The sequence below is a fragment of the Ricinus communis genome, chromosome 4 (genome assembly GCF_019578655.1).
Source record: "Ricinus communis isolate WT05 ecotype wild-type chromosome 4, ASM1957865v1, whole genome shotgun sequence".
In the NCBI taxonomy this organism is placed as follows: domain Eukaryota; kingdom Viridiplantae; phylum Streptophyta; class Magnoliopsida; order Malpighiales; family Euphorbiaceae; genus Ricinus; species Ricinus communis.
The window spans coordinates 29,079,685-29,105,822 of NC_063259.1; the positions used below are offsets into that span (position 1 = coordinate 29,079,685).

Consider the following 26,138-nt stretch of genomic DNA (forward strand, 5'->3'; position numbering starts at 1 on the left):
GTGATTGTAATGTACGCTTTCTAAAAAGAGGAATAAAAATAGTAATGTTATTAAAACTAAAGGATAAAGCATAGCATATAAATAAAGATAAAAAAACAAAAACAAATATTAAAATAGGCCCAAGCCCAGTTTAGAGAGGAGTTAAAGGACCTTGGAATAAAGCCCAAACCCTTTTTCTATAATGCAATGGAATAAATAAACAGCTCCGATGCTAACGTGGAAGTCTCGGGGGCTAACGAGGACAAGTGTGGTGGTGGTACAAACGCTCGAACTGCAACCAGAGGAAGAAGAGATAACATAAAGTAAAGACTAAAGAAAGAAGATGGGGAAGGCCACGGACGTGGCAGCAGCATCATCATCATCATCAAGCCATAGAATTGCCAGCAACAGCGCAGAAGAAGATTCTGATCAATCAAAGAATCCATCGTTTCCCGCTGTTAATATCTCTTCACGCAATGCCTCCTCCAAATATGACTTTGTGAAGGTATCTACAATTTTTATTTTCATTAACCAAACAGAGCCTTGCTTTGATCCGATCCTCAGTTTGTTTATTTGATTTTATCAGGTAAAAGTGTGGCTAGGCGATCACGCCGATCATTACTACGTCTTGTCCAGATTTTTGCTCAGCAGAATGCTGACTGTTACTAAGGTCTTTTACTTTACATTTCACTCTCCTTTTTTTTCCCCTTTAATTCTTTTAATTTTCTTTTTGTGGTATTTAGATTTCCGGTGGCTCTTACTTGTGTGCTTGTTGTTATCATTATTAGTCTATGCACTTGTTTATCTAGTTTCTTTAGGATTTTCCCATTCTTCCAGTCAAGAGGCAATGATATACTTTTCTCGTGAATAGCAAGCTTAATGCATTTATATTAAGTACATTTATATTTTAATGTTGGACGGGCTGGTCATTCTAAATTTATGTATTTGTTGCGACTTTATTAATGATTTCAGATTCCGAACCATGTCGCTATTAAAATTGCTCTTGAACTTAAGAAGCTGCTCATTGATAACAGCCTTCTCGATGTGTATGCCATTTTCCCCTTTCCTTTCCTTTCCTTTCTCCTTTTTTTTTTTTTTTCTTTTCTCTGAATCTTGGTTTCTTAAGATGCTCCTGTATAAAACTTCAAAGTAATTTTATTTTATTTTTCTTTATTTTTGCAGGTCTCAAACTGATCTGGAAGCTAACCTATTTAAAGTATGCCCCCTTCTGTTCTTCAATGTTCGAAATCTCAAATAGCTATAAGTAGAAAATAGAAAACAAAACAAGTGGGGCAGTCTTCTATGTGGAAGGAACGCATGCCATTTCCTGTTTTATTATATGGTTATAATGACTGATATAATAGGAACAATTGAGCATTTTTTATGAAATTGGATTTTTTTTCGAAAACCCTTCTTATGATAGTATATGTACAGCTTATGGAGCGGCGGGGTTATGGAGAGGAGTACATAAATCGTTACAAGATGATGACAAGGTGACTAAACTTTTTAGACAGACGACTCTCTTGCACTTTCTGAGTCTTCCTCTCTTTCTTCCTATACCATATCTGGCACTTTCATCCTCTGTGTCACTTTAAAATGTTTTGATTAATGCTTCTTTTTGCTGATTCCATTGTTCAAAAAGTTTTCTTTCCCCTGCATTATCTCCTTTCAGATTTCACCATCAGAGGGTGCCATTGGTAATTCTTGTTTGTGGAACGGCCTGCGTCGGGAAGTCTACGATAGCTACACAACTTGCACAGAGGCTGAATTTGCCTAATGTCTTGCAGGTCTTGCCTTCCACCCTGAAGAACTTATGTACTGCCACATATTGGGTTGCATACTGATGCCTTTAACATATATTTTTCTATTGTTACAGACAGATATGGTGTATGAATTGCTACGGACATCAACAGAGTAAGCCGTGAACCTAATGATTATCTTTCTATATCTAAGTCTTGCATTTTATCTCCATTACTAGGAGTTTTATTTTTCCTGGAGCAAATTAGAAATAGGTTTATTTCTCAGAGATACTTAGAATGTCAAGTGGGGAAAAACGAAAATTTATTATTCAGATTGTTTTTATGTCTTAGGAAGGATTGTATTGGTTAGAAGACCATTACCAAAGAAGTTCTATAGGCTTAGTAATTTTCCTTGATGCCATATTTATGTCTGTAGCATTCTCTATCTGCCATACCATTTGTTTGTTGATGATCACCAATATCTCCCACTGATTATAGTGCATTCCCTATGGTTAAAATGGTGGTTCATTGCAGCCGGTGCTTAGTTTTTTGTATTAGTGGATCACGTAGAAATACTTCATATCTTCTTAAATCTAATGTAGTGCACCATTGGCATCTACTCCTGTGTGGGCACGAGAGTTCAGCTCTTCTGAGGAGCTAATTACTGAGTTTTGTAGAGAATGCAGAATTGTTCGTAAAGGTGAGGTTTTGGCTTTACTGTATACTTCTGCAATGTGCCTTTGTGTCTGCTGAGATTTATTTTATTTTGTTTTCTAAAATTCAAATGTTAGATGTTCATTACGTATGTGATTCTTCCAGAACTCTTGAGTGGTTGGTTCTGTGCTTTACTAAAACACTGACGTTTGAATTGATACCTTTATGTTTGCTACCTAGGCTTGGCTGGTGATTTGAAGAAAGCAATGAAAGATGGAAAACCAATTATCATTGAGGTATGACAAGTTTTTCTGTCAATGTTGGTTAGGATCTACCTAACCTCGTCCTATTAATTTCTTATTATACGCCTTTTGGATTTAGGATAGAAAGTCTTTTAGGGGGCTTATCATGCTGCAATTGTTAGGATGTATAAGAAAGGGAATATAGTGTCAGGATTCAGTTCAATTATGTAGTTCTATAATCCAAAAACTGAAATGGCCATCACATTGAGTTGAGAATGCATGCATAAACAACCTAAGAAGCAAGGTCTTAATAAAGCTGTAAAAAATGCATATTGCAAACGAGAGCTCCATTGTTTCGTAAAAAGTATTTTCTAGGCAAGTATTGCTGCATCTTCCAGTGTTTTGGCATTGAAGAAAATTGGTCAACAGAAAACATTTTCCAAGTCAAAGGGAAAACTGAGCTATTTTTAAGAAAAATGACATCCCGTTTTGAAAACAAGGAGTCATTTTCCAGACTTTTACAGACTTGTGAAAATATTGTACAAAAACTAATGGAGGAAGAGCAATATGTATGTTCCTTCTAGATGCATACTGAGCCATTTCATCTGCCTTTCCATGTCATCTGCATTAGAACAGTTGGTCATTATACTTCAGTTTCTTTGTCTTATTCTAGGTTAGAATGTAGCGGGCATGATGATGCTTCTGTACTCTTTTGTCTGTGATTTATATTGTTGCTGACAATGGCGGCAGGGGATACATTTGGATCCAAGCATTTATTTAATGGATGAAGAAAACAAGTCATCTGCTAACATGCCAGAAAAACATAAGGAAGCAACTCCTCTATCTCAGACAGATAATGATCCTGAAAAACACATGGAGGATATTCATAAAACTGTTAGTGGAAATCATAATGAACGTAGTAACCACACTCATGGGGATGTAAGTTTGGAAGAGGGGAACTCAGGTGACCAGGTGAATCTCCAAAATTGTCATGAATCTGGTAACACCGCAGGAGGTATTTCCGACAATAAAGGTATCCCATATGTTGAATTTTGGAGTAAGTACATGAAGAGTGCAACTTTTTAATTGACAATTTTTATAACTGCTTTTATGGTCCTGCTGGGTGAAATTGTTGCAGATATTAAAAGAGACAGAAACGCTTCTGTTAAGAAAGAAAAGTCTGGTCCTGATCCAATAATTATACCCATAGTTCTTAAGATGGCAGAATTTGATCATAAGGTTTTGACTTCAATTCTCGCTTGTCTAAAATTTCTTGAATCCCATGATTATTTTCTCTGAAATTTTCATATTTAGTCTTGTCTTTTCTCAGCCTTTTCCTCCCATGTGCAGGCGTTACTTGAGGAGTGGATTTTGACGCGCACATATAGCGAGAAATGCCCAGTTCAGGTACTAAAAGACTGCTAAGAATTTATTTTGATTTATCAATGTCAAAGTTAGGTAATAGTTCACCAAGCTTTCATCCATTTGTTTGATTATCAAAGCAATAAATAGTTATATGGTAAAAGAACCATGTTTTTGCATTGGAAGTATTACAATCAAAAGAAGAAGAAAGCATTTTTGCACATGTGCTGTATTTTGATGTTATTGTGAGACAAGCTCCTACTTAGTTTTTCCCCATATCAGTGCCTTGATTGTTTGCTAGTTTATGCAAGTGATCGATTGATATTCTTTTGTTTTTCAATTTTTGTTTTCACAAATAACTTGTTATTGAATTCTTGTTTTATTATCTTTTTATTTGTTTTTCTCTTTCAGGATAAAGAAAGGCTAATTGCCAATCTAAAAACCATTCAGGGCTATCTTTGCTCTTTTAAGTCACAGGTTTGCCTTTTCCTGGCTGATGTACAACATAAATATTCTTATCACACTTTGGTATTTAAAATTTTATTTGGTGGAGAGAATTTAAGGTGGGTAATATAAAATAGGGTTCATGGATTTTCTATATGCATATTTTTTGGGCAGTTTACAGTGTCAAAATATGCTGTTAGATCCATACTTGGGTCAAATATGCTGTTATTATGAAGGCTAATTATGCGTCAAAACAAGAGAAAGTAATTTAGCAAGTAAACTCTCGAATAAAAGAAGAATTTTTCTCCTATTTATTTTTAGTATATTGGAAAGTAACTTATATGCTCCTCCAGTGCTGTTTATCTCTGCATCCACATGTTGTAGCAGTGCTTATACTGCCGTTCAAGCTGATTAATTCTTATCAACATTTGATTTTTCTTCAGGGTCTGACTGTTGTCAATATATCCGCGACAACATTCCCTCAAACACTTGATTGGCTGCATGGATATCTTCTTCAGGTAAATTTTTCTGATCAATATTGTCAAATTCTGAATATCCAGCCATCCATAAAATTTGGATTGTTTGGAGTCCAATGGCTGGCTGTGATTGCTGCTTCAATTGTAAGCAGCAAGGAGGTTGGAATCTGCTTTGGAAAATGAGACAGTTAATTTATTGCTTCTTCTCCTTTCCTCTCTTTCATCTTCTTCTTCTTTATTATGTCTTTATTTCTGATGATACTGATCCGAGCTTCTCATCCTTTCTTTTTTACTTTTACATCTAGTTAAAACTATTTTTCCAAATATATGGGTTGGTTTCATGTTGGGAAGTATTTCTGGTTATTTTACTCTTTACCTTTATGCTACTACTTTGACTACTGGAGTTGAACCGTTGTGCCAAAAATATGGGTTAATGGGATTTGGCCACATAGGAAGTATTTGTCGTTGGTTAAATTTACTATGACTACTGTCATTCACTCTGATGCATCTACATCTGTTTCCTGTTGTATCAGTTGCAGATTTTGCTTTTATTTCATTCTGTGCCTTTTTTATTATTTACCTAAATACTGTTTTTGCTGATTGTTAAACTATCCAGTGCATTGAACAAGGTATTTCATCAGTGTCCAGTGAAAGGGGTAGGCAGCCAGCTGAAAAGTAGGTCGCATACAGATGTTAGCTTGAGCAGTGGCTGGTATGATCTCACCCTTGAGCTATTCATATATGTATAGAAATCTCTGCGAATTCAATTGCATGTAATTGAACTTTTAATAAGACCATATCTTAGCTAAAATAATTGAGCAAAAGAAATAATACAAATGTTCATGTGTTAAGCCTGGTCAGCCAGAAACTAATATTTTTTGTTGTAGTTAAAAATCTGTAACTGTCTATGTTCATACAATTGTATACTAGGCATGCTTCTCAAATGGAGTAGTATGCTTTCTGGCCAATTTTGTCTTTGCTGTTTTACTCTACCTTATGTATTCATTTATTTTTGTAAGTTCTTTTTTGACGACTAGTGCGCATAGAATTGTCTTTTGCTTGTTGCTCCTGTGGCCCTCTATTTCTCTCCCACACATGACTTTGTAGCACTTACTGCAGAAACTGGGTGAAGAATTTTGGTTTTTTAAGTGTTGAAAACAACTGGATGGGTAGTGTCCAAAAGCAAATTAAAAAAAAAAAAGCTTCTAGCAAGTACATTGAATTCGCAAGCTTCCAGTGAGATAAAGGCTACATGAAGTTTCTACTGTTGTTCATGGGACCAACCAATCTCTAGCTTCTTCAATGGCAGAACTTGCCTTTTCCATGATTTAGTTACCCCCTCTGCTAGAATGGGCTCTGGGAACTGCTCACTGGATCAGGTAAATTAAGGCATCGTTCTATTGTTAATGGTGCTAGTCCTTGGGGATAGATGAAAATGGGCATGGAGAAATAATCACAGTGCATTTGTAACCTTATTATGTCTGATTGAAACACTATAATTTATGCAATTCTCAAATGGCGTTTATCCTTCCTGTTCCTGCTCTTTAAACGAACTGTTCACCACTTGTACTGTCCAAATGTTTTTTTTTTCATCTTCTCTAGCTGTGAATCTTCTTCCTTTTATGCGAGCAATACTAAACTTTTTTCAGGAGCAAAATTAAAATTGAGGAAAAGGTTGCCAGTCTAGCGTTTTAGAAAGACATGCTCAATCTACAGGATACAAGTGCATGTTTTGTTTCAACTAAGCTTGCGCAAGATTGCCCACATGCCTGCTTGACTTGCCATTTAGATATATGACATAAAAAAAACATAAGAAGAAAGGGGAAAGATACAGGCGGACACTTGAATATTGTAAAATTCACTGGGAAATGGGCACAATAACATAGTATAGATCCTTCAAATTTCAGCATCCCAAAGATCTATAATTGTCCTGTATGGACTTGTTGTACTGTTAACGTATACCTCTCCTCTCATGATTTTCCGCTCCTCCATTTTGTCAATGTCAACGATATCTTGATCGTCTAATTTGAGATTGAGGGCCTCCATGTTTTCCCTCATCCTCTTCTGATTGAAGCTCTTCACAATCATGCTAGACCCTTTTGATGATCCCCACTTTAAAGCAACCTACAAAAGAAATTCCTTAAAAGGTCAGACTTCTCATATTTTTTACTAGAATAAAAGGTGACTCTGATTTATCTTTACCTGAGCTGGAGTGGCTTTGTGTTTGAAAGCAATGGATTTCATGATTGGATGATCCACCACAGCAGTTGATCCCCATGAATTTCCAGGGCCACCAAGCGGTGAATAAGCACTTACATGGATCCTGTAATCTGCACAGACGCCTCGGAGCTTGCTTTGTTTCCACATTGGATGCATTTCCACCTGCAACCATACAATTCAGTGATCAAAATTATCATTAATTACTTTATCAAATAGTTTAAAGAGATTTATTATGTTGTCAACTAAATAAAAATGGGTAGTTCCACATGGTTTACGGACGACAACATAAACTAGAGGAAGAGCAAAATACATGAAATAAGTGGAAGGTTTTTCTGTTTTTAAATTTTCATAAAGAGAAGTAATGACTTCAATTAGCACATTTAATAACAATCAATTAAGTGCCAACCCTGTTGACATTTTCTCTCATGACGTTCTACTTCATATTTTTATTATGAGTTTTAACATCATCACGTTTGTAAGCAGCATTTGACTTTTTAATCCTTGATGGCGACCTGATAATGACAGGTAAAATATTTTGATAGAAATGGGATGTAATTATGATAAAAGTCTTCTTGTATCCAAAAAATCTATTGAAATTCTCAAAGAATTCTGAATCCCTTGCATTCAGATTCATATAGATGGAGAGGTAAATTTCATGAATGAAAGTTCACTACCCCATCAAAATGCAATGCTTGTGATCTATTTTTTTACTTTTATATCTGAGCATGATCTTTTGGATATGGGTGCCTAATAGTCTGCAGTAGTACAGTACCTGATTGACAGCTGGAGGTACAGAAGCAAAATCCATCAATTGTATGATTTTGTTGCTGGAGAAATTGCTGACACCAATGCATCTACACAATCCCAAATCCAAGCATCTCTCCATTCCAGCCCATGTCGACTCAATGTCTAAGCACTCCACAAAATCTTCTTCTTGGGGCACAGGATAACAAGCCCAAGGCTTTAGCTTCACTGGCCAGTGCACCAAATACATGTCTAGATACTCCATGCCCAAGTTCCTACGACAAAGAAAGAAAGAAAGAAACATCGATCTCAGATATATATATAGATGTTTGTTTCTACAACCAATAGAGATTGCGTTGGAATATTTTCAAGATACTCTTCTGTTCCCTAGGCCACAGTCTTGGGGAGTACCGTATCCTTTAGTATATACACGCATACTTTTTACATACAGAATATATTAGGAGTTTTCAGTTGTGGAAATTTAAATCATTGGACTGAATTGATGAAAGTGAATTCAAATTGTAAGGATCTAATTTTCCATCAAAAAACTCTGAACTGAAATTTAAAGAAAAATAAATAAAATAAATGGCCTGTCAACAATTTTCCATCATTTCTCCGTAATGTGTCTAAAATTATATTAACTTATAAGATAATTCATTCATGAAAAAGATTTGGGTTTATCCCAATAATTCATTTTACTGGAATATGAATTCAGGGAATTTTGTTGTCTTTTTCTCCTCCGCGTACGAAACTGTATCTGTCAACAAGAACCCAAACTCCAAGGCTCTAAAGCTAAAGCTTGCATCCAGGTAGCAAGATAGAATAATTTAAGCATGGATATATTACTACAAGGCACATGCTTACTTTAGAGTTTGCTTGAGAGCTGAAACAGGATCATGATGATCACTCCCCCATAGTTTAGATGTAACAAAAACGTCTCCTCTGTTAACTGTTTGGTCAAGAATTGCCTCTCTTAAAACATTCCCCACTGCAGGCTCAGAACCATACACTTTTGCTGTGTCAAGGTGCCTGTAACCCATCTGCATGCCACAAATTAATCACGTTCAAATTTTCATGCAAAAACCATGTCTCTTATGAAAGGAAAAAGAAAAAGAAATATGCCAGTACAAGCAAAAGGTTCTTTTTGCATTTGGTCACTAGCTATCTAGCTGACCCACATTGGCATTGCATTTAGATAATGCTAGTAAACTACTTTTGAATGGTTCAAGGGAAGTCCCTTCTGGAGCTAGCTAGCACTTGAGAATGCAGTAAAGAGCTAGCTAGCTCTAAAATGCTATGGGATGCCCTTGAAAGGTTATTTTAGGCAGCTGAGTAATGAGCAGTAACTATTAAAAGATGTATCAGTAACCCTAGTCTAGAAAACTAACATATAACAAAAGACAAAAAGGGTACAAAAAATGTACACACACACACACACACACACATATATATATATATATACCTCAAGTGCAGTATGAATGGCGAGTTGTGTTTTCTCCCTATCATTTTGGAAGGTAAAAGTGCCAAGTCCCAAGACTGGCATGGTAATCCCACAGTTCAAACGAACTTGGTTGCTCTTCATCTCTCTTTTCTTGATGATGATTATGCCCTCTCTCTCTTTTGCTTTGGTAGATTATAAACCATACAAGTGTATGTGCATGACTGTGGCTCTCTAAACCCAAACCTATTTATACACACCTCAAGTCAACTTCCTTTTCTTTAACGGTTTTCTTAAGACAATATCACTGAATTTATGATTCATTTATTTGAAGGAATTAATGAGGTAAGATGTGTGTTAGCTAGAGTAATTTATATATATTATAAAAATTATTCATCATCAAAGAATGTGATCTTCCATGTCTCTTGGGATTTTTATTAACTGGGCCACTCTATCATCAAAGTGGGGAGGTGGCTTAAAACCCTTCTCAAAGGGGAACCGCGTTGCCAATTTATATCAGAAATAGGCAATTAATAATGCCTCTTTCCTGCAAAATATAATTCTCTTTTTAAGGGGTTTTGTTGACTTTGTTCTGGATTTTATTTGTGTTTCTAAACATTGTATTTTGACAGCCAATATGAAAGTCAAGCAATTTGGGTATATTTAATTATGCCATAAGTCAAATTTATATTCTTATATACACAACATAAATTACTTGTGTGGCATTACTGTATTCCTCAATTAGATGTTTGTGGGTTGACTTTACTAAAATTGGTCAATTGGGTAGGCATCGAATACCTGTCTTTTCTTGCTAGTGATGCATGAATTTTGTTTAACACAAGATTTGGTCGGCATTTTATTTGCCGGCTAAGGAAAAAAAAATGAACTAATTAAAATCTCGAATTGATTACTCAAATACAATAAGAAAATTATATATAAAGAAAAACTATAGTGAAGAGATGACATATTTAATTTCAAGCAATAAGTTGAATTTTGGCTGAAGGCATATGTAGACACTTAAACTTTTAATGATTTTTCACTTAGACACTTCAATTCTTTTTTTTTTTTTTTTTTTTGCCATTTAAACACTTAAATTTGCTCATTTTTATCATGTAAGCATATGTGCATACACTTTCAGGAATTCAGCAAGTGTATGCATATTCGACTCCTATAAAAGTCCTTATAATTTTTATAAAATCATATTTTAACCCTTATACTTTTTAAATACTTTATAGATATTGTAAAATATCTTGCAAAAGTTATAAGAACTTAGTAAGATAATTGAAAACTAAAGTTAGTGGAAGTGTGTGGCATGCATGCTCATTTAAAAAAGAAAAAGAGCAAATTTAAGTGTTTAAAAGGTAAAAATATAAGTGTTTAAGTGGTAAAAAGAAAAGTTGGGGTGGCCAAGTGATAAATCATTAAAAGTTCAAGTGCCTATATATATGCATTAAGCGTTGAATTTTGGTAGTGGTGCAGATGCATAAATATTTTATACTATATGCATGCTTATCCTACTTAATGCCAAACATATTTACTGGTTTTTTCTGTTAAAAATTTCAAAGAATAATGAAATTTTAATATATATATATATATTAATAGATTATGATTTATCACGATATCTAAGACTTATAATTTAAATTGAAAATATGTAATTTTTAGCTTATAATTACATATGGATTGAAGTTGAAACCATTTGATTGTCGTGATAACAAAATTGAATTGTTTTTAAAGTACTAACCAACAATGTGATGCTAAATTGAAAAAAAAAAAAAAAAGTTAGATATAATAGTTATAGCAAATTATGAATCTGGAAGAATAAAAGGAATCATCTGGGATGTTTTTTTAGAAGAAAAATAAAATGAAACGACAGAAAGAAGGAAAATTGCGTTTTGGAATTAGGATAAGATTAATATTAGAACAGCACCGGCAGTATAGGTGTAGGAATCTGAAAAATCAAGACAATCTCAGGCAAATCCCCTTTTTATTTTGGACTGATGATTTTTGTTTAATTATAATGTTTGGTGGTCCACTTGGATTTGGGCTTCTGAGTTCTGTCTTTGTGTTTTTACGAGACAGGTCATGTAATATTTATTTTACGCGCAAAGATCTTTATCAGGATTTTCGAGCCTAGAGTCAACTCTCCTTTTAAGTTAACACTTGCTCATTTACCTTTAATTATCTTTCTTTTAACTTAAAATTTTGTTAATTCACCTTCTCAATCTTCATTCTCAAGCACAACTTTGTTCATTTAAATGTTACTTTGGTGGCATTGATGTTATTGGGTTTTAGAGAATTTTAATGCATAAAAAGAAGTTAATTAAGCTCAAATTAATACCCATTTAATACTACTGATCCAGATTTTACTAAACCACTACCATATATCAACACTAAAACATAGGTCGGTAATTGTATCGATTTGGAGATCTGTTGAGATAAACAATCTCATATTTAAGTGAGGTTTGAATACAAATATTTAAGGTTAAAAAGTTGCATTACCTAACAATAGAGATTTATCCGAGTATTTGTAGATATTGCTTGAAAATTAAGCTAATTATGCATGATGACTTCCGAATTAGTATTATGGTGATCTTCTTAGCACTCTGTTTTTGTACAGTAGATATCACTCTCTTATTTATAGAGAGCCTAATCAGTTTATTAAAAAGAAAAAGAGAGAACCTAATTACTTAGTCTTGTTTTAAGAGATCCTTAGATATGTAGGAACGTATCACTAATAAAAACTGGTTCCCAAATTGCCTCAAACTTGAGGATATTATTATTTCAAAGTCCATAAGTGCAGCCCAATTCATTCTTCCTTATTCAATAATCTAATCTTCTAATGCTATCAATATTAGGAGTGGCAGATGCAGTGAATTCTATAGTTAATTAGTAGTTTTAGCCTGCCGTTGTTATGGACAATATGGACATCATTTTGGCATCGCTAATCTGGATTTAATAATCTTTTAGCCAAAAAAGAGGAAAAAAGAAAAAAAAATGATTATAATTATCTAATTGGAATTAGAAGGCATAGTCTGGCCACTTAAAGTAAGCTTTGCTTTCCATCGGTTCCACAAAAAGACCCCCTCAATACCCAAAGTGGAACAACCAGGACGTGCGTTAACAAACGAATTCTTTTTATAGCACAAGAAAGTTGATCCATGTTTTACCCATACAGGATGATTATTGATCTACCCACAGAAGAGAGAGATTTGATAAAATAATACATTACATTCACATCTCCATAACTAGTAGGATCCGGATCATGAAAGATTAATTCATGTTGTTACGGATTCTGCCAGAGCGATTATAGATTTGAATACAGGTTGGGGGCATCCACAATTTGAAACTGATCTAAAATGTCACACTGACCAGTGCAGTATGACATCAGAGAAAATAAGAAGAAAACCAAGCCATTTCAACACGATAATTGTTATCGGTTCTTGGATGCTTTCCTACATGCAAAACAGGAACAATTGGTGCAGAGACACTAGCAGTTCAAATATGATAGTAATCCATTACTCAAGTTGTGATTCAAATTGTCAGTGCCACACACAAAGGCACGTGACTTTGCATTTCAGATGCACATCCTACATGAATTTGTCAAAAATCAGCCAAAGGACATGATTATGTACTTGTGTTGAATTACATAGATTTGCTAGATACAGAATAAGAGTTGAATAAAGGCACATTATAACAGGTAGCAGTCTCTCCTGACTCATTCTGCTGCTGTGAGTAGCAACTGATTCAACTCTAACCAGAATGAAGTTGCCTCATGTAGTATCTGAAAGAAAAAAGAGTATCAGTGTGACGCTGGGAAAACAAAGAAAAAATGAAGAACAAACTAAAGGACAAGGAAAGAGGCAACAAAATAACCAGGGGATAAGAAAGTTACCGGGGGATTGCGGGGGAAGGAGAAGACATTATATATGATTGTTGGACTAAAATTAATCCAGAGGGATCCCTTTGACATCCATATTCAACTAATCCACGAGCAAGGTATTACCTTAAGATACTCATCTACATTAATTACACTTCATCTGCTTATCTTTTAGAGTGGCATCAATGATCATTCTGCAAAAGAATATATATGAAAAATTAAAACGTAACAATGTAAAATCCAACAAAAAGTGCAAATTAATTAACATACCTTTAAGTAGGGAGTAGAAGGATAAGACAGCTCCATATTGTGTAAAACTGCTCCAAGGAAAATATTCTGCACCTGGATGCAGATGGAAGGGATCACTTTTGCAGTGCCAAAGGAAATTCCATCTTCAAAGAGCACAAGCATCTCCAGTCACTTAAAACTGAGAATAGGATAAGGTTTTACTCTCCTTGCCAATTTCTTTAATAAAATTGCTCACCAAGATATACCATGTCACATCATTAGGAATGAAGGCATTCTCAACCCCTCTAAGGAGGAGTAAATAGGCATCATCAAACATTCCCGCTCTGCAATGCCAACAAATCAAAGTGTTATAAGTAATAGCATCAGGTTGTATTCCTTCAGCCTGCAACTTGTTGAAGAGATTGAAAGCCTCCCGAATGTTTCCCATCTTGCATAAACCATTAATAAGGCTGTTGTAGGTAACAACGTCAGGGGCCAATCCTCGATGAATCATATCCCTCAGAAGTTCAAGTGCATTACATACTTTCCCGACTCTACATAGACCATTGATCAATAAATTGCATGAGATATTGCTGGGAACTAAATCCTTCCTGACCATTTCATCAAACAATCCCAATGCTTTCTCAGTGGCCCCAAGTTTGCAGAATGCTTTTATTAGGCCATTGTAAGTAATTTCATCAAGTGGGCATCCTCTGAATAACATGTCATTCACAAGCTTAAGTGCTTCTTGTATTGCGCCTCCTCTCAGAAAAGCATGAATCAATGTGTTATAAGTTACTGTATTAGCAATAACACCATCTAATAACATATCACGATACAGAGCTAAGGCATCTTCCTTCCTATCGACCTTGCATAAACCAAAAATTAGAGTATTGAATGTAAAAATGTCAGGCTTGCATCCTTTGTCTGACATTTCACCAAGCATGTCTAGAGCTTTAGGAACCTTCCCATTCTTGCATAAAGCACGTAATAGGACATTGTATCCCATTATATTCAGTTCAAATCCCTTAGCTGACATCTCATTTAAAACATAACCAGCTTCCTCTAGTTGATTTTTCTTGCAGAACCCATCAAGCAAAGTAGTATATGTGATTAGATTGGGCGTGCAGCCATTGGCGGACATGTCATTAACCATATCGACAGCGGAACCCATAAGCCCCTTCTTGCAGAGCCCATGTATCAGTGTGTTAAATGTGAAAACATCAGGCCTACATCCATTTTTTATCATCTTATCATACAAAAAAGCATTCGCTTCATCCAAGCGCCCACTTTTCACATACCCATTGATCAAGATAGTGAAGTGCACATCATTTGGAGTAGGGACTTTGTTTAACAATACCTGGGCTTCATCAACTTTCCCCACTCTGCACAACCCATTCATTAGAACACCATAGGTAATATCATTAGGGGTGAAACCCCGGAAAAGCATCCGGTCAACCAATTTTGCCCCCTCATGAATCCGGTTGAGCCTGCACAACCCATAGATAACATCATTGAAGGTATCAACATCAGGCAGGCAACCCATCAGGAACATTTCCTCCAAAAGTTTCAATGCCTCATTCACTCTATCCCTCTTGGAAAGTGCATGTATAAGAGTCTGGTAGACCACTGAATTTGGCACACATCCATGTTTTGTCATGTCTCTAAGTAGTGAGCAAGCATTGTCAACTTCGTTAACCATACAAAGCGCTTTCATCACCACCCCAAATGTGTAAACAGTGGGAATAACGCCCTTACTCAACATCTCATAAAAAACATTAGCTGCAACACTAGGACAATTAGCAGATACTAGTATATCCAACACAACATTATACGACTTAAAGGTTGGTTCACAACAATAAACACCCTTCATATCCAATAACATCCTAGTAGCTTGGCCAGGCAAATTAGCCCTCCCATAATATTTCATGATACAAATGAAGAGGGACTCTCTAAAAGCAATCCCTTCCTCTTTAATCTGCAACAACAACTTATCTATAACTTTAAACTCCTTGGCTGCCCCAAGCTTATCAATTAACACATGATACACGTCAAATGTGTGACAGTAGCCCTTCTGGGAACCTGCCCATTGGAATATCGCCATTGATGTGGATACATCAAGTGGCAATAGAAGCAATTTACAGAGTTGAAATGGGGTGATTTGATTAAAAGATCTTCGAAGCTCTTTGAGGTCAAATGGTTTGAGTAATCTTTCCCATTCTGTCTCATTTTCTGAATCATCATCTTTCAATTTGCTAAAACTATAATTTCTGGGAAACCCCAAGATGAAATATTGGAGACTGGGCAAAGACTGCAGGGTTTCGCCCACATGAACCATGAGCTTTGCGCCTTTCAGCATTATTGTATATGAAAAACTTGGCCATCAAAATCCAATAGATTTTTGGGCATCTGCTAAAGTAGAGTGCATTCACTCCACGTCTTAATTTGCATTTAGTAAATTATATCCACCTGAAAATGAAACCAGATGAGTTTGCAGGCAATACCATTTCCTTAAGAAAGAAAAATTCAAACAGTTTAAGTTCGTGAATTGGGAAAAATCTTATAATTATAATCAAGTTAAACCTATAACAACCCTCACTTATCTTGGAATCAATAGCTCAGTCGAGCTGAGTATATAAACATCAATGCTTCAGTAGCAACTATAACTGATTCAGATAGATAACTTAAAGAGTATTGTGTAAACTGAAATAATTAACTTGAAAATATTCGATGCAAGAAAAACCTCGCAATGTTTTGCTACCAAAATCGCGCAATTTGTGATTTTTCATATCAGAATAAAAGTGCTAACTGAAAAAAGAGAAGGCCCGTATGTGGAGAAACCTGAGATTCATCAATATCTTATTATTTTGGAACCAATAATCATCAAAAGAATGAACATTTATCAGCAGCAATTCAACAAACACTTAACAGGCATTCTTCACGGACCATGATAATAATATTACCAATCATTATTATTATTTTTGCGGCATTAGAAATGCCAAATCCTGAGGGCAAGGACCTACCTTAGAAACCTATCTAGAAAGGCCGAGTAAGTGACTAAACGGAGATGAAGCAACTATGAAGCAGATTAGCAGAGCCTGAGAGTTTGAGACTCTCGTGTGAGACCCAATCAGGCTTCTCCTGAACGACGTCGTTTTTATTTTACAGGCACGCGTCGTGGCAAGGGACACATAATTTCCCCCTTAAAATAGCATAAACAAAAAACAATCTATTTTTTAAAACTGAAAAAATCAAAGTTATGACTTCCTCTGCCGATTCAGATTTTATAATTGGAGCAAAAATATTTCAGTCTTTGGAGCATTTAGTCGTTCTATTTCAGATTGTTCCGAAATATATATATATATATATATATATATATATATATAATTAAAAATATAATATTATAAAATTATTATTCATAATCTAATTAAATATCACATTAGAAAGCAACAAGTAAATATAAACTCAATTTTTTATTATTATAGAATTACAATAATAAAATGTTTTTTTATAATATAATCGACTAAGGTATGAAGTAGTATCTTGTAATATAAATTCATAAAAATTAAATTAGATAAGTCTTAAATTGTTATTACTAAATAATATAGATTATATTATAAAAATATTTTAATAAATTAGTGAAAAGAATATATAGTTAAATTGTAGAGCATGAAATAAAATAATAAATAAGGATAAAGAAATTATTATATAGGATTTTAGATTTTTAGTTTTAAAATTTTAGATTTAATTTGTTTTGTTGACAAATAGAGTAAAAATTTTATTGAGTTAGGGTTAAGTGTCATTGAACTACTTAACTCAATTCAATAATATAATTTTTTTTTTAAGTTACCTCATCTCAGCCTATCTTGTTAATCTCGGTCGGAATAATCGTTTAAACCTAATCTCGATCGTTCTAATCCAAAATGCTAAGATTTTGACCAATACGAAACAAAAAATATTCTATTCCGTTTTTCTTAATAAAATAGGATATCCCGACCAGAATAAAATGAAATCAATAAATTTAAAAAAAAATCTTTAAAAAAGAAGTACTATCTCGATTTTTATGCAATATGTTGATGGCAACAAACAATTAATATGGACCGACTATATCACTAACCATTTAATTACTCGGATAACATAAACATTTTTTTTTCAATTCCTTAGCTATGTATATGTACGTAATAACTTATGATTTATTTTATAGCATTTCAGTACTGTAAAAGAAATTATTTTGCACAGCTCTAAATTTTGTGATGGATACTGAATTTGTGCTAATGTAATTGGAATTTTGTTAATCTATGTCTTGCATTTGGATAAACCATTAATTAATCGTAGCTCCATAAGGTAAGAATGATAAACATTAGCGAGTGGATGGAAAATACAGAAATTTAATATCATAATAAAACATCCACAATACTCATAATTAATACATGTCCTTGGATATATATCACATTAATAGATGATTAATACATATTTATTAGTTATAAGTAATAGAGAATATGTTGATTATCCAATATAAAAACATATAACATTTTAATACGTGTCATTCTCCTATTTATTTGAGTGTATAAACTAAACTCAATAATTTTGAATTTATTTATACAGTATAAAACTACTTGTATCTATTGGATTGCTATCATTGTATAAAAACATTTAATAAATAAATCAATAATTACTGCAAATTTGGGAAGCAATTACATGAGGCAAAAGACAAACTAGCAAGATAGGACGCTTAATAGTCTTAGGCAGATCGCTTGGTCCAATTGAAGAGATGAAGAGAGCGCAAGAGTCGAGAAAACCTTAGAAAGAAGCCAAACATTCTCGGTAGCCATTCTTTGATCTGTTTTATTATACAAATTGAGCTTGTAAATCTCGTGCGCATTTGATTCATAGCAACGCCATACTTCTTAACGACACTTGCTTCCAATGAAGAAGACAACAAGAGCTGAGACTTAATTACAGATTTCTAGTTAGAAGGTGAGTAGACTCAATGCCTAGTCTTTTAGCCATCAAAAACAAGTCTCTCTTTAACCTCTTACACACCATTGTTGACAGAGTTATTATTTTGTTTCATGCTATATGTTCAGTAGTTACTTCGTTTAAGTATCTGCTAGCTAGTCTTAAACACACAAATTAAGCCTTTCGGTTTGATCGGATTTTAGGTTAGAATGATGGTTATGAAAAAATAATCTTATATAAGATAATCACAGTTTGATTATTAAAAGTCGGGCCACAGCATCTGCGCTATAAGTCTTTTATTTGTAAACGCGGATTCTTGCTGTGATACAAACCAGTCGTCTGTCTAACATTTGCATGCAACCAGAAATGAAAGAACAGTGTCCAACAAGCATGGTGGAGATAGTGGGGTAGGTAAAAACCTCTATAATGTCACTTGGCTAATTGGTCCTCACCTTAGTCCTAAAATTATGTGGGTAGCATCTCATTTTCATTTCCCCCTTTTCTTTTCTTTTTTCTCAATTGAAGAAAAAAAAAAAAGCATTGCCACTCAAAACTATAATTTCTATTTACATATGAACTTCATTTCTGGTGTGATCTCATCATTTCTTTCAAAAGAAGCTTCTTCTTTTTTTTTTTTTCTCAAGTTGAAAAAAGTTCAAATTGTAGCGATTTCCAACTCTTTTAAAATGAAAATACATTAACTTTGTATTTTCAGTTGATTCAGGCTCAGGTAAACGGAATATTCAATAAATTACTAATTTTTATACCATACATGGCAGTCAGAAGGGAAGGAGAAAGTTAGAGGGGAAGAATAAATATTTCCTCTCTTGTATGTGGTTATATAAACAGTAATCACTAATTACATTAACAAATGATCATATGACTAATTTTATTTATTTTTTGATTCAATATGGCTAATAATCATTAAAAGAAATAGTGGAGAAATGTATTAAATATGATTAGTAACTAGAAGGGGATAATTAACCATCTATAGTAATTCCAAAATCATTACATTACTTACTTAATATCTAATTTGGTACTTAAATTTAATCAGTTGCCAAAAATTTGAGCTCTAATAAGACTCAGATTATTAAATGATTAAGCTGTAGGCGTATAAGTAGAAGTATTGCATGCAGCGGAAGGGTGGAATATGAATTAGTTAGCAACTGATTCTGTTAAAATGCAGATCATCAGAAACGGCCAATAAAGATTGAGAAGTAGAATAATATCAAATAAAATCAACAACTATATAACACCGGCAACGGAAATTGAACTTATATTCAGACTATGATAATATGATAAAAATTATCAATGTTGCAAGAAAAAGCAAAGCCAGAAATGCATCAGGGCACATTACGGTCACCTTCTAAGATAGTTTCATTGTTCATAAATCATAAAGACAGCAGTGATAGAGAAATCAGAATCACTTGCTCATGTTACATGTAAGACTTTCAACAATATCCTATACATATAATATATTATGTCGAGCTTCAATACTTGAACAAAATACAAACTAAAGTTATGCCCACTGCCACTGGATGCTAGCTGGATAAATATTGCAGAACCAGAACTGGACTGCCAGTAGAATAATAATAATACTAAGTGAAACAGTAATAATACTTTTGTCAAAAAAGACTCTGTATTAGGTACGTTTATTGTAATTGCCTCCATGAGGATCATCCTGAGGACGAGCGTTCATATTAGCTGTCGGAGGCGGGGCGTTCTGTAGCAGATACCTTGATGCAGCTGCAGGAGCCAACAGTAATAGCATGGCGATGAAGGGAAGAGCCCAGAGATACAATAACTTCTTTGAATTCATTTTATTGTTTTGTGTTGGTTTACATCTGAGCTGCACTACTATTTTATACATCTGTCTGGCACCTCTGCACTCAAAAAGCTATGACAAAAATTTCGGCTGAATTGAAGATGGTAGACTGATTGACCATGAGGTACGCGTTGATCAACACTAACATATGATTACTCAATACGGTCTTTATACGCTTTCTACGAATCTCCTGTGAGTACGCGCATGGTTTTTATTTTTTTATAAAACTCATTTAGAAAATTTTGTGATTCATTTAACTTGGATTTCGTGCTGTTAAAAGTTTCGCTGTGATATGGACGGAAAGCCATGATTAATGTGAGGACTTGACTCGATAGAAACGTGGAACCCATGACCAGTGTTCCTAATCATTTACAAGCTCTACAGTGTTAGCTTCTTGCCACTTACCAAAGCCCCATTTTAGCTGTTCTTTTTCTTCTTCCTCTTTTTGAAATATATACAGGACTGTTTTGATTATAAATATAAAAATATTATTCATAACCCAAAACTTAATTTCTTTGAAAGCAAAAATGTCTAATTACTTATTACATGAATATTAACGTAATGACTGTTAGATATCTATATGAATGTTAATAATGTCTAATTTAGTTGGTCTTTTTATACTTAATCAGGTACGAAGAGTACACAATTTCCATTCATGGAAACTATCACTTCATACAATAAGCTATTTGTACAAGAAATGATATTATTCCCATTGTGTTAGATCACTATAAATTAAAAAATAAAATTGATATAAAAAACAGTAAAATGTTGGCCTAGTGGTAATACGTAGTAGAATGGAAAGTGACTGCCTGCTGAATGTATTCATGGACAAAGATTCTTTAAGCATGAACATTTTTTACAGGGTCATCTTTGGTAGCTAGCTTTTTCTAAATTATTTTTCTATGTTTGTTAGAATTTAATTTTCACAGAATTTTGAATTTCGCTAAATTTAATAATTGAAATCATGTTTAATAAACAAATAAGTTTCATTTTACATGATATTCAAAAAAAGAAAAATAAATATCATACTTTTGGTTCACATTAACTCATTCACACGTTTCATCAAAAAAGATTTTCTAAGAGTGCCAAGGATCTTGGAGTTAGTCCAATGAAAAATCATTACAATTTGCAAATCCTATTCCATTTGCAGCATAACTAATACTATTTCTCAATTTATAGCATACACGTGGACGGTGTTTATTCATTCACTCACCTAATTAAATATCATATCTAATCTAATTAATATAAATGTAGTAATGACGAATGAAGAGAAAACTATTTATATTCAATACTTGAAAAATAGTTTAATTGAGTAGAGTTTATGTTAGAATTAAAGTGCTTACACAGTATTATGATCTTTATTTTTTAGTATAATAAGATAAATGCTTATATTGCTAATAATTGTATTGCAAAGTAAAGCTTTTCTGTTTGATGAAAACGATAAAAAGCAAAGTAAAGTTCTTTTTGTATTTTTTTTACACGTAATAAATGTTAAATAAAATCAGAAAAAGATAGAAAAAATGAAAAAAGGGCAGAAAATTGTTGAGTTCATTACTGAAATGCTGTACAGGATTAGAAGCTTTCAGTAGTATTTACTAATTACAAAGGACTGGCCTCCATTTCAAGGAGCTGACACACATCTCTCATTGAAGGTCGAGATTGAGGAATAGCTCGTATACATGACAGTGCAATAGTTATCATACAAGATAGTTTATCAGAAAGCTGCTGTTCTGAAGGAGGCGGCAGGCGTGCATCTAACACATCTTCTAAGTAGATGCAACTATTAGTTGATGTATGGAGGTATGATATGAGTTCCCCTGGATGCTTTCCGATTACAACTTCTAATGTCAAAACACCAAAGCTATAAACATCGCATTTCTCAGTCACTGCTGCTGTGTAAGCCAGCTCTGCAATAAGTAATTATCATAGGTTAATCATAGCACCATAAAGAAAAGTAAAGCTTTTCGGCAGCACAAAAGAAAGCTAATCAAAGCAATTGGTATACTAGTGGGTACGTCATGGATTCAGCATTCAGATCCTTGGTAAAAGATTAGCAGAAGAAAAATGTACAAGTTCGTAGCTCAATTACCTGGAGCAACATAACCGCATGTGCCTGCAATTGTTGTCCGGTTAGATGAATCAGGCTTCAAAAACTTGGCAGTGCCAAAATCCGAAACATGAGCCTCAAGTTCAGAGTTTAACAGAACATTGTTGCATGATATGTCTCGATGAACTATAGGTGGAATACAGTCATGATGCATGTAAGATAAAGCATGAGCTACTCCTTTGACAACTTTGATCCTCTTTTCCCAATCCAACTCCTGGGCTCCTTTTTCGCTGCTCAGCATATTTCCCAAGCTTCCCTTTTGGATGTACTCATAAACCAAAATTGTGTGTCTTCCTCGAGAACAGAATCCATGGAGTTTCACAATGTTGCGATGGCGTAATTCTGCTAAAGCTGCCACCTCATTGCTGAAACTATTTATCCTCTCAAATTCTTCCTCTCTGCTCAGATGTTTTAGCTTCTTCACTGCTAATACTGGAGAATCCGGCATTTCTACTTTGTAGACCTTTCCGCTTCCTCCCTCTCCGATGCAATAACTATCACTGAAGTTCCTTGTGGCTTTTATGATATCTTCATAAACAATTCTCCCATTAAAATAGCACATTGCGAGCGAATCTTCTTCTCTCTTTGATTTGCTTCTATCACCTGCCATAACTCTTAAACTCCGTTGTCGAAGAAATGCAAGAATACCAACAAATGCAAGTGACAGGAACAGCCCACCGGCTATTGGAGCAACGGCAATGACAACTTTGTTTTCCTTATTTCCACCATTATATCTACCAGTTGTGACATTGCAGGGTCTCAAAACTTGAACAAAGGCACTACATAAGTCTTTGTTGTTGCTGTAAGCACTTGGCTGGGCCGTATGGAAGATGTTGCTATCAGGAAGTGGACCCTGTAAGCTGTTGTATGAGAGATTGATAGCAAGCAAGCTCAACATGTTGCTAAGAGAAGCAGGAACTGAACCGCTAAGGTTGTTGTGTGATAGGTTCAGTTGTTCTAAACTTGTAAGCTTTCCAAGCTGAGAAGGTATGTCTCCGGTGAGAAAATTATAGCTCAAATCTAGTAAATTTTGTAATGCTACAAGATTGCCAATTTGATATGGGATCGTCCCATTCAACTTATTCTTCCCTAAGCTTAACAGCTGAAGTCTAGAGCAGTCCCCTATTTGATATGGGATTGGCCCACTTAGCATATTCATAGAGAGGTCCAAAGACTGCAAGTCGGATAGTTCTCCAATTTCTACCGGCACCTGACCCGACAACCTGTTACCTTTGAGGCTTAAAAACAACAATTTGGATAATTTCCCAAGTTGTGCGGGCATCTCTCCCGATATTTGATTGGAAGATAGGTCAAGCACTACTAGCTGGTTCAGCTGACTAATCTGGACAGCAATTTTTCCACCTATCATATTTCCAGCAATTCTGAGAAGTGTCAGGTTCCGGCATTCTCCCCATTTCGCGGGTAGCTCCCCTCTCAATTTGTTGAAACTCAGATCAATATAAGTGAGGTTTGGATACACTCCGAAATCTTGGTGTAGAATTCCTGTCAGTTGGTTATTTTCAAGCCTAACTCTGTACAAGGTACGACAGTTATTTAGGCTTACTGGAATTGGACCGGAGAAATTGTTGAAGGCAGCTGTGAAATTGACTAGCTTTCCACCTTTGCAAACTTGTTGTGGTAAATGGCCAGTGAAGCTATTTTCAGAAAGATGTAGAACAGTTAATGCAGAAAGATTGCCCAATTCTGGAGGTACCATACCGGATAATTGGTTTGTGAATAAGCGCAAATCAGTTAACTTGTTCAAAGTTCCTATACCTGGTGGGATATTCCCTGATAATCGATTGCTGGAAAGGCGTAGAACGGTTAGCTCACTCAAATTTCCGATAGAAGGAGGGATAGGACCATGAAAATAATTCTCATCTAGAGCTAGAAGAGACAGATTCTTCAGATTTCCTATTTCTTCAGGAATTCTGCCACCAAGCTCTGTAGTTTGCAGGAGAAACTTTCTGAGACCAACAAGGCCAGTTTTGCCTGCCGAATCAGGGAACAAGCGCGGGTCTAGTACACCAGTTATATTGTTTCGAGAAAAGTCAAGCTCATAGACCTGAGTGAGATTGGCAAGTGAAAGAGGCAAAGTGCTATGAAGATTGTTAGTGGAAAGGTCAAGGAATTGGAGTTTGGAAAGGATGCCTATGTTGGACGGAATGGTGCCCGTAAGTTGGTTTACTTTAAGATCAAGTCGAAGAAGGTTCGGAAAGGAAGAGAAATCCAAGTTATCAAGAGTACCTGTCAAGCCAGTGTATGCAAGGTTTATCTCCGTAACACTTCCTGCATCATCACATGCTATTCCGCGCCATTTGCAGTGAGCTACGGCACTGGAATTGGCAATTTCTGAAGAAAGTAGCCATGACTGGAGAATTAATTGGTTCACAAGACTGGCTTTCCACTTGAGGAGGGCTAGAGCTTCAGGGTTTGGAGCAAAGCTTGCTGTACAGGAGGATAGTAGTCCTATCCAAGGAAAGATCAGAAGTGTCAATGACACACAAGTTTCTCGGTTGGCCATAGTTGGAAGGTATTCTGTTTCTGCTGTTTATGGTTTCTGGATATCGAAGACACACGCCTCCAGCAAGTACATGCTACAACTGGAACTATATTCTTCAACCCGCGTTCACATATGCACAAAAATTGACTGAATCGACATAAATGCACGTGCTAATGCAATTAGGACAAATCCCAAATGGGATATTAGTTTAGTATTTACTGTAGGCACTATCAAAAGAAAAGAAGAAGGTTTCTTTGAGGTTGGTGTGGAAGCATTAGTGGAAAAGATTGCGAGGTAAATTTATATATAAATACACATTTGGAGTAATCATCAAAATGATTATCTGTTTGAATCTCACATAAACATAATATATGTATGGTATTAGTGGAATCTAAGAAATGAAAATGTTGCAAACAGTGGTCTAAGTCAAGTTTTTTAGGCTATATGTTTGAATGTGTGCATTAGTGATTAATTTATTTTTCTCATGTTCAATTTGATTTCTTTTACCAACTCTTTAGGAGTTTGTTAAGCAGTTAGTGCCTTAATGGTATTAGTTGACACAGTTGCTGATTTTCAGCTAGTTAGTTGTTTTTTCCAATTTTTAAATCAGTGTATTTAATTATGAAATTATACCATCAATAACTATCAATCTTCTTCTCTCAATTTTATTCTCGTCTCTTCTGTAAAACAAACCAACAAATTGGTATCAGAGCTCTTTTTTATTAAGAGATTTGTGAGTGAGCCAAGAGAAACCCTACACAACCTTACCTTTTTTTATTCTTTCCAGCAAATGGATTCTGAAACACCTTTCACAGCACTAGCTTCACCAATGTTTAAGGGTGAAAATTATCATTTATGGGCAGCCAAAATGGAAGCTCACCTAGAGGCGAATGATCTCTGGGAAGCTGTGGAAGAGGACTACGAAGTTCCTCCATTATCTGCAAATCCAACAATGGCGCAGATCAAGAACCACAAGGAGAAGAAATCAAGAAAGTCGAAGGCAAAAGCTACCTTGTTTGCTGCTGTCTCACAAGAGATTTTTACAAGAATCATGAACCAAAAGTCAACATTTTGGTGTGTGGAATTTCCTCAAAGCTGAATATGAAGGAGATGAAAAAGTTAAAGGAATGCAAGTGTTGAATCTGATTCGTGAGTTCGAGATACAGCAAATGAAGGAGTCAGAGACAATTAAGGAGTATACAGATAAGCTTCTTAGCATTGCTAACAAAATAAGGTTGCTTGGTTCTGAGATTTCTAATTCTAGAATTGCTCAAAAAATACTTGTGACTCTTCCTGAAAGATTTGATGCTACTATATCCTCCATGGAGAGTAGCAAAGATC

The 26,138-nt window shown here is 34.9% G+C and overlaps 4 protein-coding genes across 5 annotated transcripts; 1 reads left to right on the forward strand and 3 right to left on the reverse strand.

Annotated features, from left to right (window-relative positions):
- The first annotated feature begins 191 nt into the window (after positions 1-191).
- Positions 192-6,428, forward strand: LOC8289616. The gene is made up of 16 exons (XM_015724806.3): positions 192-484; positions 566-649; positions 952-1,025; positions 1,162-1,195; positions 1,414-1,472; positions 1,652-1,766; positions 1,856-1,893; positions 2,321-2,418; positions 2,613-2,668; positions 3,365-3,647; positions 3,753-3,853; positions 3,965-4,021; positions 4,388-4,453; positions 4,864-4,938; positions 5,513-5,608; positions 6,016-6,428. The coding sequence occupies exons 1-15, from the start codon at positions 323-325 to the stop codon at positions 5,573-5,575; spliced, it is 1,365 nt and encodes a 454-aa protein (XP_015580292.2). The 5' UTR covers positions 192-322; the 3' UTR covers positions 5,576-5,608; positions 6,016-6,428.
- Positions 6,429-6,559: 131 nt separating this feature from the next.
- On the reverse strand, positions 6,560-9,554 carry LOC8289615 (non-functional NADPH-dependent codeinone reductase 2). The gene is made up of 5 exons (XM_002510922.4): positions 9,323-9,554; positions 8,725-8,900; positions 7,889-8,135; positions 7,099-7,278; positions 6,560-7,020 (listed from the first exon to the last, which is right to left on the reverse strand). The coding sequence occupies exons 1-5, from the start codon at positions 9,440-9,442 to the stop codon at positions 6,793-6,795; spliced, it is 951 nt and encodes a 316-aa protein (XP_002510968.1). The 5' UTR covers positions 9,443-9,554; the 3' UTR covers positions 6,560-6,792.
- Positions 9,555-12,792: 3,238 nt separating this feature from the next.
- Positions 12,793-16,686, reverse strand: LOC8289614 (pentatricopeptide repeat-containing protein At5g64320, mitochondrial). Of its 2 annotated transcripts, XM_015724802.3 has the most exons (5): positions 16,427-16,686; positions 13,660-15,872; positions 13,446-13,567; positions 13,191-13,369; positions 12,793-13,079 (listed from the first exon to the last, which is right to left on the reverse strand). In XM_015724802.3, the coding sequence occupies exons 2-3, from the start codon at positions 15,760-15,762 to the stop codon at positions 13,538-13,540; spliced, it is 2,133 nt and encodes a 710-aa protein (XP_015580288.1). In that variant the 5' UTR covers positions 15,763-15,872; positions 16,427-16,686; the 3' UTR covers positions 12,793-13,079; positions 13,191-13,369; positions 13,446-13,537. The 2 variants fall into 2 exon arrangements, with proteins under 2 accessions (XP_015580288.1, XP_048228797.1); XM_048372840.1 differs by having other exon boundaries at positions 13,446-15,872.
- A 5,019-nt stretch (positions 16,687-21,705) lies between these two features.
- Positions 21,706-24,958, reverse strand: LOC8289612 (MDIS1-interacting receptor like kinase 2). Its single transcript, XM_002510919.3, has 2 exons — positions 22,277-24,958; positions 21,706-22,094 (listed from the first exon to the last, which is right to left on the reverse strand). Exons 1-2 carry the CDS (start codon positions 24,816-24,818, stop codon positions 21,787-21,789), a joined length of 2,850 nt encoding a protein of 949 aa, XP_002510965.2. The 5' UTR covers positions 24,819-24,958; the 3' UTR covers positions 21,706-21,786.
- Positions 24,959-26,138: the final 1,180 nt, after the last annotated feature.

Bases quoted from the DNA above. Each gene is read 5' to 3' on its own strand.
- LOC8289614 (XM_048372840.1), bottom strand. From the start codon at position 15,762: ATGCTGAAAGGCGCAAAGCTCATGGTTCATGTGGGCGAAACCCTGCAG.
- LOC8289615 (XM_002510922.4), bottom strand. From the start codon at position 9,442: ATGAAGAGCAACCAAGTTCGTTTGAACTGTGGGATTACCATGCCAGTC. The intron at 7,279-7,888 runs GTACTGTACTAC...GTATGGTTGCAG, and splicing joins TACCTCCAGCTGTCAATCAG to GTGGAAATGCATCCAATGTG. The intron at 7,021-7,098 runs GTAAAGATAAAT...TTTCTTTTGTAG, and splicing joins ACAAAGCCACTCCAGCTCAG to GTTGCTTTAAAGTGGGGATC.
- LOC8289616 (XM_015724806.3), top strand. From the start codon at position 323: ATGGGGAAGGCCACGGACGTGGCAGCAGCATCATCATCATCATCAAGC. The intron at 485-565 runs GTATCTACAATT...TGATTTTATCAG, and splicing joins CCAAATATGACTTTGTGAAG to GTAAAAGTGTGGCTAGGCGA. The intron at 1,767-1,855 runs GTCTTGCCTTCC...CTATTGTTACAG, and splicing joins ATTTGCCTAATGTCTTGCAG to ACAGATATGGTGTATGAATT.
- LOC8289612 (XM_002510919.3), bottom strand. From the start codon at position 24,818: ATGGCCAACCGAGAAACTTGTGTGTCATTGACACTTCTGATCTTTCCT. The intron at 22,095-22,276 runs GTAATTGAGCTA...TACTTATTGCAG, and splicing joins ATGCGGTTATGTTGCTCCAG to AGCTGGCTTACACAGCAGCA.